Source organism: Amphibalanus amphitrite, unplaced genomic scaffold (genome assembly GCF_019059575.1).
Source record: "Amphibalanus amphitrite isolate SeventyFive unplaced genomic scaffold, NRLGWU_Aamphi_draft 000408F_arrow, whole genome shotgun sequence".
NCBI classification, from domain to species: domain Eukaryota; kingdom Metazoa; phylum Arthropoda; class Thecostraca; order Balanomorpha; family Balanidae; genus Amphibalanus; species Amphibalanus amphitrite.
The window spans coordinates 549,682-560,628 of record NW_024881902.1 but is presented as its reverse complement, the minus strand read 5'-3'; the positions used below and the strand labels follow the sequence as shown (position 1 = coordinate 560,628).

The following is a 10,947-nucleotide window of genomic DNA, read 5'->3' as shown; positions in this document are numbered from 1 at the left end:
TCCTTTCTCTTTCTCTTTTTCTCTGTCCTGTCTCTCTTCTTCTCTCTCCTCTCTCTTGTCTCTATGTCTCTGTCTCTGTCTCTCTCTCTCTCTCTCTCTCTCTCTCTCTCTCTATCTCTCTCTCTCTCTCTCTCTTCTCTATCTCTCTCTCTCTCTCTCTCTCTCTCTCTCTCTCTCTCTCTCTCTCTCTCTCTCTCTCTCTCTCTCTCTCTCTCTCTCTCTCTCTCTCTCTCTCTCTCTCTCTCTCTCTCTCTCACGACAAAAACTTCTAGGCAGGTCTAGACCCTTCCGACTAATGGGTCATTAAACTGACTTGGAAGGTCAACGTATGACCTATGTATGATCAACGATTGGCCTATGATCTGGGTATCATCATCTGGGTATCATCGGCTTCCTCTCGTCACGTGCAACATGCTCCTTCTTTTCAAGAAGCTCTAGTTTGAGCAAAAGCCGATTAACTGTGGGGTCTGATCCATCCCCGCCCAAACGTTAGCGCCTGCGAAAACGCCGATATGGGTGCGAGTTATGGCATATTCCTATATAAACAATGTAATGTTTTGCCTTTTTTAGTGGCTAACATCGATTTTATCCTAAAAATAACGCAAAAATCAGCATACAGTGATGCTACTTAAAGGGACCATCCCACCTTCAAAAAAGTTAATGAATTGGCATGAAAGTGATGTCGCTCGGTTCAGAAAGAGCAAAAACGAATATCTACCAAATTTCATCGAAAAATATTCACCGGTTTTCAAGATATTAGACTTTTACTTTTGTTTACTTTTTGGGATCTCCGCTGTTCCTAGCGACTTTATTTGAAAGTGCGGCATTTGTTGCGCGCAAAGCAGCATATACCACCGCGTGCTACAAAACGTTTTAGTCAAACATTTAACGGACGTTCGAAAGCCTGATGACGTCATCAGATTCCCGTAATGGTTAAGAGATAGGGACCACGCTGGTCCCACCCTGCAAGTAAAGGGAAGAAATTTCTTGAACACCATAAAGCTGCGGGGGTTGCGACCAGGATAAATGGTGATTTCTGAGCCTGGCCGCAAACTTGGCTATCTCAACTCAAAACTAATGTTAAGGTGGGAGGGTCCCTTTAAACTTTTACGCCTAGTTTCCTTTTTAATAATGCTGCAATTGCATTCATGCAACATATTTCTTGATCAGTTTTGTGACAAAGTTTTGGAAACATAGTGCGGCAGAAAGCAAAACTTTGTTGTGAAACGACCTCCAGCCTCAGCAGGTCACGGTTAACCCACGCCCCGTTGGGCGGTGGGCAATAAAGCCCCCTGTGTATTTTCCTGAATAGCAAGAAAACGGCGGCGCGCAGCCCCGCCAAATTTTCAATAGCTACCCGGGCATCAATTTAACACCTTTACACAAAACTTCAAGTCTTAGGTTACCCTAGGTCAGGAGTTATTGAGGTCAAACTGAGGTCATGTTCGAGCAAAAATGAGCAAAAAACATTAAATCTTGAAACGCTCACAAAAGCTACAGTTAACAAGCAATTTCAAAGCTCTATATCTGGTCGTGTAGAGAAAAAACGGCGCAGAAATTTGATCTAATTTGACCTGACCTTTACCTGACCTTCACCAGAACATAACCCAAACTGGCCCCCAAGGGTTGCCTGACCCACATAATCGCATTTGTCATGTAAAATGGACCAGAAAACATGCATCACATGATAGTTATCTTCATATTGTGACCCTCAGTGACCTGAACTCTGTGACCTGACGCATCAGTGACCCCAAATAGCAAAATATGTGTTTGACGAACAATTCCCCACCGAAAATAATTGTTATTCATCGATTCCTTTTCGATGAATGACATGCATTTTACTCGATTTTACAACACATTTCTTGAAATGCTTGTAATCGGTGAAAATTCGACATTCGACCTGAAGTGTGACGTCATCGGCTTGACCGAGGTCAATGAAATTGAGCCAAAAGGTATTTCCTCGTTGGGGCCATCCAACACCGTTTGCTGCTTGTCGTTATTTTGCGTGGTTCTCGAGATCTTACGGGGGGGGGGGGGCACAATGCTCCCCCCAATGGGACCGATGCTCGGAAGACCCTAAGGGGGCGCGGGTTAAATGACAGACCTGTTCCCAAGAAATAACATTACAGTCGTCTCCCGGCCTCGGCTAAAACGTTCGACCACTACCTATGAATCGGCACGCTGCCGGCTCACCCCGCCCGCTGGCTACGGGTGGCCTTGACCGTTCAATGCCGATTGGCCAACGGCCGAGGTCGTGCGCTGGTCAGCACGCAGAGAGGGCGGGACCCGGTACTGCACATTGTGAGTGACCTCTGACCTTTCCCCGTCCCCTGACCGCTTGCCGTGCCGCCGGCCCAGACGATAGAAACCGGTTTTAGCCTCTACGCAGGCTGCCACTCTAACCCTTCCCTCCCCACTTTACTATGTGCCGTAGTACGCACTCGCGAGTAACTGGGCGGAGCAAATGGTCACCGATACAGAGGCGGAACTGGTTGCCCTCCCGCTCGCCGAGCGACCTACCGCTAAAACCCGCGAGACCTGTACCAGGACTGTCGGCGCTCTCATGTACCCGATCAGTCGAGACTGTCTAACGTACCAGAGCAGACTGCAGCCTAACGTACCGGAGCAGACTGCGGCCTAACGTACCGGAGCAGATTGCAGCCTGACGTACTGGAATAGACTGCAAACTAACGAGCCGGAGCAGACTGCGGTCTACCGGACCAGACTGGGGTCTACCGGAGCAGACTGCACGCCACTATAATGTACCGGAGCAGACTGCGGTCTACCGGAGCAGACTGCACGCCGCTATAACGTACCGGAGCAGACGAGGTTGCGGCAGAGGCCGGCGCGGAAGTCGTGGAAGACCCGGTTGCGGTGCGACTGCTGCATACGCGCGTGGATGTAGTAGCACGAGTAGCCCAGCTCGGTGATTTTCTTGGCCAGCAGCTCGACGCGCTGTGTGCTGTTGCAGAAGATGATGCTCTGGTTGATTTGAAGCTGAAACATAGAACGCCGACCAGTTAATAATCACCTCCCAATTTTATTTACAGTAGGTAGCCGACAAGCGGGTACAGACACTACCTACCCCATAACGTGTCGCCGAGTAAAATCAATTTTCACATTATCGGCAACGCGCCTAGAAAGGCCGGAGCCAGAATCGTTGTGAATTAATGATCATCTACCCTGCACCAGTCATCTGTCAAGGCGCGATACAGTCGCCACCCGAGTCACTGCTATCTATCAGCCACCTCAGTCAGCCACCTCGGCCACACGGGCGAACACAGTGTCACCCAGTGAACCTAGTCCTAGTCGGTGACAGTGTGACCCAGTGACGGTGACACCGACAGTGCCTAGTCGGTGCTACCTCGGCCACACGATCGGCCACACGATACACAGCGACACCGGCCCGCCGAGTCGGTGCCACCTCGGCCACACGATACACAGCGACACCACAGCCCCGCCGAGTCGGTCCCACCTCGGCCACACGGGCGAACACAGCGACACCCAGTCGGTGCCACCCGAACCACCGAGGACAGCCCGGGAACGGACCGGGCCGCGGCCTCCCTACCTTGGAGAAGAGCGTGTTGAGGCAGTGCACCTTCTGCTTCTCCTGGACGAAGGCGTAGTACTGTGTGACGCCCTTCAGCGTCAGCTCGTCCATCAGGTTGATCTCGTACGGCTCCCGCAGGTGTTTCCGCTGACGGGAAAGGTCGGGGGAGGTCAGACGGCGGCCCCGTGCAGGTCAGGTCGGTCCGAGGGCGTCTCCCGGGGGAGGTCAGAGTCGGTCAGACGGCGCTCTCCCGGGGAGCGGCGCTTGCTGTCCGCTTGCTGCGGACAGCAAGCGGTCCGCAGAGTTTCCCTGCTCCCGTTCCGTTCTCTGGGAGGAGTATAGGCTCGGAGCGCCCAGCCAATGTCACCCACCACCCCAATGTCCCTTCAGCCCGCACGTAGTCGCCCTCACACATACGGACAGTGGATCAGTACAGTCACGCGACGGTCGAGACCAATCAAGGATATATTTCTGGGTACGCACAGAGTGGACTAGAGCACCATTTCAGTCAGATAAGATAGCTTTGCCACAATTCGCCGCCATTCTGCCTATTCTGGACTGGGACCGCCGACGCCCCACAAATACATCGCAACACTCGGCGAACACCAGGTGGGCGGCCACTCAAAATTAATTGGCGACTGTGAGCGGGATGGTGGGGATTTAGACCCATACACTACTCACCATGAACTGTTCGACTGTGAGCGGGAAGGTGGGGGTTTGGACCCGTGCACTACTCACCATGAACTGTTCGACTGTGAGCGGGAAGGTGGCCGAGAAGAGCAGCACCTGCCGCGACGCCGGCAGGAACGAGATCAGACGGTCCAGCATGCCCTTAAAGTCCTGCGAGAGCAGCTTGTCCGCCTCGTCGAGCACGAGCGTCTTGCAGTGGTCCATCTTGCACACCTGCTTCTCCATCAGGTCCAGGATGCGGCCCGGCGTGGCCACGATCATGTGCACCTTCTGGTAGATGCGCATGATGTCGTCCTTGAGCACAGTGCCGCCCGTGGTTACCATCACCTTGGTGCCCACGTGTTTGGCCAGCTCGATGCATATCTGACTAGTCTGCAGAGCCAGCTCGCGGGTTGGCACCATGATTAACGCTGCCGAACAGAGCACCGGTCAGCAGCGGCGCGACACCCGCCGGGAGCGGCGGCCGGGACCGGGGCGAGCGGGACACTCGGCAAGTGGTCCGCAGAGCGATACTGGGCGGCCGGGACCGGGGCGAGCGGGCCACTCAGCGAGTGGTCCGCAGAGCGATACTGGGCGGCCGGGACCGGGGCGAGCAGGACACTCAGCAAGTGGTCCGCAGAGCCATACTGGGCGCCAGAATAGTACACGGAACTCCAAAACATCAACAGACACCTGCCAAATTGATGGAGACGTGTGAAACGACGATTATTACTTCCTAATGCACCTCATCTTCCTACACCACTGCTGTTGATGCAAAAAGAGACTAAAAATAGAATAGTTATACTACAGCCCCCCCCCCCCCCCCACACACACACACAGAGAAGCACCCAGCGTAACGAACGACTGGGCGCCGCCCTGCAGCGCCACCTACCCTGGATGGCGTCGATTTTCGGGTCCACCTGGCTGAGCACGGGGATGCAGTAGGCGCCCGTTTTGCCCGTGCCGTTCTTGGCCCGCGCGATCACGTCTCGGCCGCTGAGTGCCTGCGGGATGCTCGCCTCCTGGATCGGCGACGGCTTTTCCCAGCCCTTCTCGAAGATACCCATCAGCAGTTCGCGCGACAGACAAAAGTCCTCGAACTCGTTGCCCTTGGTGGCGGTGACGTCGCTGGTTCTCACCCGCCGGTCCCGCTCCGGCAGGTTCAGCTGCGCCTTCCATCCGCCGTCCGCCTCCTTACCCCTGCGGGCAGACAGACAAGGTCAGAGGCCGGTCCACTCCGCCTCCTTACCCCTGCGGGCAGACAGACAAGGTCAGAGGCGGGATCAGTCCGCCTCCTTACCACTGCGCAGATAGTGTCAGAAATTGTATCCTTTTAACCCCATGCCCACTTGTGAGGTCGGCACCCATGCCCTTTCGTGAGACACATGTAACATGGTCGAAAGAAGTCATTCGAGGGCCAATTAATTTCAGTTGTGTGAAACGCAGAAATGGCCAACAAAATGCACGTTCTTCATTATTAACGGATACAATCACTCGATCGTCTAAACCGAGTACACGGCTGCGGCTGCCGCCTGCCACAGACCGCTGATTGAGCCGCGCCTTGCGGAGAGCAGAGAGCAGGCCGATAGCGCCCCCCCCCCCCCCACCCCACCCCAACTCCCTCCCCGGCGCGGCGGGTGGAGCCCAGGCCCAAGCCAGCTAATCGCAACTCAAGATGTAGTCCGTCCCATGTGCATGTTGCAAAACGCCAGGTGGGCGTAGCGGAATGCTGGTCCGCTACTCCGTGTTCACAGACAACCTGTTTGGTTGCAGAGTTGCGGAGTAGCGGAAACTACTCCCCAATCAGAAGTAGTGAGTAGCGGAGTCACATTTTTATAGTTCGAAAAGCAGATTGCGGCAGAGAAAAGATAACTTCTATATTATCGGAGGCTGTTCAAGAGTACCCGTGGAGCAGCTGGCTACAAAGTCAACAGTTGAATACAGATTTGCTGCACATATCCAAGGTTTATTCCGGCAAGCAGTTCAAACCGAGGTTTAAACAGACATCGAATGCATACAAAAGCAGCGGTGAAGTAAATGTTACACGGTATTTAGTATTACACAGAATAGGTACCTTATGTAACTTATCAAGACACCAAAACTTCCAGGAAGTGTTTTCTCAACTCGGTGACGCAGTGAGAAAGCAATGTTGGCCACCCTTCATCCCGGCTAGCAACAAACGGCTTATAAAAAAAAACTAATGTGCAACCGAAACTCATCAAAGCTGTTCGCCGCATCCCCCAATACATGATCAGTCTGCAATCGCTGGCGGCTGGAATAACAATAAATATTCGGTACAGGTGCGATATACGTGTATATGTGGGCAGGTAGCTTCGGCTACATGAATGGAAACCCATAAAAATGCCGGATTACGAACTCCCGAATTATAAGCGATAGGCTGCTAGGATAGGAAGTCATTAAAGCTTACCACTACCGTCTGTGTTTCCACCAAATAATCTAGCGAAAAAGTATGCCAGCGTAGAGCGGAATATACTGATTCGGTCGCCGCTGGGCAGCGTCCGTCTCGCTCGCAGTCTCCGCAGACAGTTGGGCTGTCTCTCGGCTCCGCGCCCTACTCGTGCGGGTAGCCGTGCGCGCCGGCTGCCAGCGCGCCCGACATCACATCCGAGAGCCGCTCCAGGGTGCGGTGCAGCCGCATGGCCGGCGCGCCCGGCTGGCTGCGGTGCAGCAGCTCCAGCACGGCCGCGTACTCGGCCTCCGTGAAGGCGGCGCCGCGCTCGCGCACCGCCGCCAGCACCTCGTCGCTGTCCTTGAGCAGGAGCTCGTAGTAGGCGCGCGCCTGGTCCAGCGCCACCTCGCGCGCCATCGTCAGGCTCGTCATGCTCTGCTGCAGGCTCAGCACGTCGCGCACCATCTTCTTGACGCCGTTCTCGTTGACGCGCTGGATGTGCGGCAGGTCGGCGATCAGCAGGTTCGACACCAGCGGCGCCAGGCCCTCGAAGATGTAGCGCAGTTTGCGTTTGCGCAGCGCCGTCTGCAGCACGTCCATGATGGAGGAGAGGTCGCGGTTCAGCCGACTCACCTCCGGGTCCGGCTCAGAGCTGTCCAGGTTGGGCGCGAACTGGCCCTGGCGCGTCAGAGGCAGCAGGTGGAAGAAGCAGTGGACGCGCACCTCCAGGTGCAGCACGAGCAGGCCACTGTCGGCCAGCTCCTCCAGGTCGCGGCCGAGCTGCGTCAGCGTCTGCGCAGACGACTCGGGCACGGCGCCGGACTCGGAGAGGTCGGCCGCCATGTTTTGCACGTAGCCGCCCAGCCACTCCAGGCTCTCGTGCAGCCAGGCTAGCTGGCGCAGCAGCTGCACGTCCGCGATCACCTCGCCTGGCCCGATGTCGCCGTCACCCAGGTTGCCGGAGAGGATCTCGGTCTCGCGCCGGTTGCGCTCGCGCACCTCCTCTGGTGACTCCTCCACGGACAGGTCTTCGGCACCGGCGGCGGCGGCGGCCGCCGCGCCGCCCTGCTTCTGGTTCAGCCAGTTGGGCAGCTCGCGCAGGAAGCGGCTGATGTCCTCGTCGTGCGCCCACTGGGCAGAGACGACGGCGCGTCCGTCCTCTGCCTGGGTGAGGCCGCGGTACTGCTGGCCGCACGCCTCCTTGTACTGCACCAGCACGCCGCAGATGATGGACAGGAAGTGGTTGCAGTAGTCGGGCAGCGACGTCATCAAGGTGCGCAGCGAGGCCACGAAGCGGCGCACCTGGACGGCCGACTGCAGCAGCGGCTTGGCGGCGCCCAGTGCCACCAGCTCGGCCGGCTCCTGGACCGTCTTCCAGCCGTCCATGCGCGTCTCGGCGAGCAGGGCGCCCTCAGCGCGCAGCTGGCCCAGCAGCTCCTCGCTGATGTAGTCGTTGATGAAGCTGTGCAGCGGACAGTGCGAGGTCTGGCCCAGCTTCTCCTCGATCTCGGCCGCCAGCCGCATCAGCGGCGGGTAGAGCAGCGTGATGTTGAGCGGGTCGGCCGGCACCAGGCGGCGCCGCTCGCCCGGAGACGCCAGCAGCGCCGCGCCTTCGCCGCGCTGCCGCGACAGACGCGCCTTCTCCTGCAGGTACGCGCCCATGTTCAGACTCGTCGACGACGCGTCAAAATTGAACAGCTGCCGCGTGCGGACGCGGGGCGGCCGTTTGCGCATAAAGTGGCTGGAGAGCTCGGCGGCAGTCTCTGTGCGCGGCGTCAGAGGCGTGTCGGCGGCGGCCGCGCCGCCCGCGCTCGGCACATCCAGGTACTCGGATGTAACCAACTTCAGCACGTCCTGGATGCGCGCCCAGACGTCGTCCATGCTGTACAGCGCAATGGTGTCCAGGCCGCGGGAGGCGGCTGAGCGCCGGAACGCCACCAGCACCCGCTCGTGAGTGGCGGCCACGGCGCGGAACTGGTCGGCCACGGCGTCCACCAGCTGGGAGAGCAGCGCCTGGCCGTCGGCCGGCTGCACCAGCGCCGGCCCGATGGCGGGCGCCACCACCTGCACCGACCGCTGCTCCTGCAGCGTGCGCGACGTGCGGGCCACCACAGACAGCAGCTCAGACTCCATGCGCGACAGCACCGCCTCCACCGTGTCGGGCAGCTTCTGCAGCCGCGTCAGGCACTCGACCAGCACGGCCGGGTGACTGGCGCCGTCGCCGCCGTCCAGCGCCTCCAGCTCCTCCTCGCCGCCGGCCGGGCCGCCCAGCAGGCCGGAGATGTCCACCAGCGGACGGCGCTCGCGCTCCCGCGCCGACGAGCGGCCAGAGCTGCGCTGCTCGTCGCCGCGCTCGGAGCCGGCGCGGCCCGAGCAGCGTCCGCTGCCGTGCCGCTGCAGCGCCGCCAGCGCCGGCTGCGTGCTCTGCTCGTACAGGTGTCGCTGCAGCTCGTCGGCCAGCCGCTCGTGCAGTCCGTCGGCCAGCGCCTCTAGCTCGGCGCGGACCTCCTGCAGCGCCTGCACCCCGACCAGCTGGCCGTCCAGCAGCGCCAGACCGTCCGTCAGACGGCGCGTGGCCCGGTAAAACTCGCGCCGCTGCATGTGAGACGACACAGCGTCGGGCAGCCCGCGCAGCTCCTCCACCTTCTCCAGCAGCGACAACATGTGCTTGTGCTCGACGCCCTCCTGCCAGAGCTTCTTCAGCTCGTCGCGTTTGCAGTGCAGCAGCATCTTGCAGTTGACCAGGTTCTCGCGCACGGTACGCATCCGGGTCCGCGTGGCCGAGATGCGTCCGGAGACGTTCTCGTAGAGCTGCATGGCGCGCCGGAGCTCGGCCTCGTGGTGCGACACCAGCTCCTGCAGCTGCTGCTCGCTGCGCTGGTACTTGTGCTTCAGCGCGCCCAGCCGCTCGCGGAACTCGTCCGGGTGCGTCAGCGACAGGTGGTCCAGCTCTCGCAGCAGCGTCTGGCCGCGCTGCGTCGTTCTGCAACACGGGAGCGGGCCAGCGTCACTGCGTGCCTCGGCCGCGCACCGACCCGCTCCCGTGTCACCGGCCGCCGGCCGACGGCCGACGCGCCGCCGATGTTGCCCGGGCGCTGTTTCACGGCCCTACGCTACAGTAGCAGCGCGCTGCTGTATTGGTGCGGCGTTCGGAATTCAGCTCGACCCTTCAGCATTGCGAGCTTCCGAATTTGTTTCCATGGAAACCCAACGCGCCGCTACGCGCAGCGCGCTGCAGCGCAATGCCGTGGAACACTAACCAGTTATCATTCAGCAATGCCAAACGACAAGATACAGCGACAACTGAAAACCCTCGTAACGTTACTGGTGACATGTAATTTCAGAGCAATTGGGACACCAAAATCAAACTGACAACAGATATAAAAAACCTTTGTTGAAATGTAAAGACGATTGTCTAGGTACCTATTGTCCAGGGAGAGCATATTCGAATAGATGCCACAGTCGAGAAACATTATCCATCTACAAAATGTTTCAAACTGCTACGGTCGCTACTCGCTGGACTACTAAGGCATCCGTCCACCACCCCCATATGAGTCGGGGCATAACGAGCGATGACTGGCCGTCGCGTCCCGGGCCAGCCGCCCGGTGTGCTGACGTCACGCGACCCTGAATTGGAGCGTCGCCGGAGGCAGTCCGCTACCGGCCTCGTACCCAGCGAGGGGGCAGCCCGGACACAGTCACTCATATTCGGAGCACAGTTCCCCCAGATGAGCCGCCGAGCTATCAGATCGCTGATGCTCTACTAGCAGCCATAAAAATTGCTGTTTAGTTTGCGGTTGATGGTTTTATATGGTACAACGTTTCTTTGAGTATGATTGTAATCAATAAAAATGGTAAAATTGACCTTATGCTCATAATATCAGATAAATTAATTGAAAAAAGGTCCAGAATATATTTCCGAACTTGGTTCTTCTTCGGTGGAATAAAAAAAACAAGTTCGGAAATATATTCTGGACCTTTTTTTCCATTAATTTATCTGATATGAGTTAGGTTAGGCAGTTGCGCAGATACCAGGCGGCCAAAAAAGCAGTTGCGATAATACCAGGCAGCCAATTTTTCTTGAGCGTCTCTTTCGCGTGATTGGTGCAGCCTGTGGCCTGTGGGCGACTGTAAGGTTTAACCCTCGCCCATGTAGGGGGGGGGGGGTTGGTGCAACCCCCCCCCCCCCCTGAGGTTTTTCTTAGCTACACGCCGAACCGTTTCAGATAGCCTGCTCAAATTTCCAGTACCCTTTGGGGCATCCTTTGCGCAACTTTTGGTATTTTTTTTTCAAGGTCATGTCAGGTCACGGAGTTAT

At 57.7% G+C, this 10,947-nt stretch overlaps 2 protein-coding genes across 2 annotated transcripts; both read right to left on the bottom strand.

Moving 5' to 3' along the window:
• Positions 1-2,805: 2,805 nt before the first annotated feature.
• LOC122390769 (ATP-dependent RNA helicase me31b-like) lies at positions 2,806-5,562 on the bottom strand. The gene is made up of 5 exons (XM_043384025.1): positions 5,558-5,562; positions 5,112-5,419; positions 4,232-4,650; positions 3,569-3,697; positions 2,806-2,997 (listed from the first exon to the last, which is right to left on the bottom strand). Exons 1-5 carry the CDS (start codon positions 5,560-5,562, stop codon positions 2,806-2,808), a joined length of 1,053 nt encoding a protein of 350 aa, XP_043239960.1.
• Positions 5,563-6,169: 607 nt separating this feature from the next.
• LOC122390768 (exocyst complex component 4-like) lies at positions 6,170-10,335 on the bottom strand. Its single transcript, XM_043384024.1, has 2 exons — positions 10,302-10,335; positions 6,170-9,724 (listed from the first exon to the last, which is right to left on the bottom strand). The coding sequence occupies exons 1-2, from the start codon at positions 10,333-10,335 to the stop codon at positions 6,792-6,794; spliced, it is 2,967 nt and encodes a 988-aa protein (XP_043239959.1). The 3' UTR covers positions 6,170-6,791.
• Between the last annotated feature and the right edge of the window lie 612 nt (positions 10,336-10,947).

Excerpts from the sequence above, each read along its gene's own strand:
- LOC122390769 (XM_043384025.1), bottom strand. Across the intron at positions 3,698-4,231 it reads TCACAGTCGAACAGTTCATG|CGGAAACACCTGCGGGAGCC; the intron begins GTGAGTAGTGTA and ends CTTTCCCGTCAG. Across the intron at positions 2,998-3,568 it reads TCAACACGCTCTTCTCCAAG|CTTCAAATCAACCAGAGCAT; the intron begins GTAGGGAGGCCG and ends TCTATGTTTCAG.
- LOC122390768 (XM_043384024.1), bottom strand. The coding sequence starts at position 10,335 with ATGAGTGACTGTGTCCGGGCTGCCCCCTCGCTGG. Across the intron at positions 9,725-10,301 it reads CCGGGCTGCCCCCTCGCTGG|CGCCCGGGCAACATCGGCGG; the intron begins GTACGAGGCCGG and ends GCCGTGAAACAG.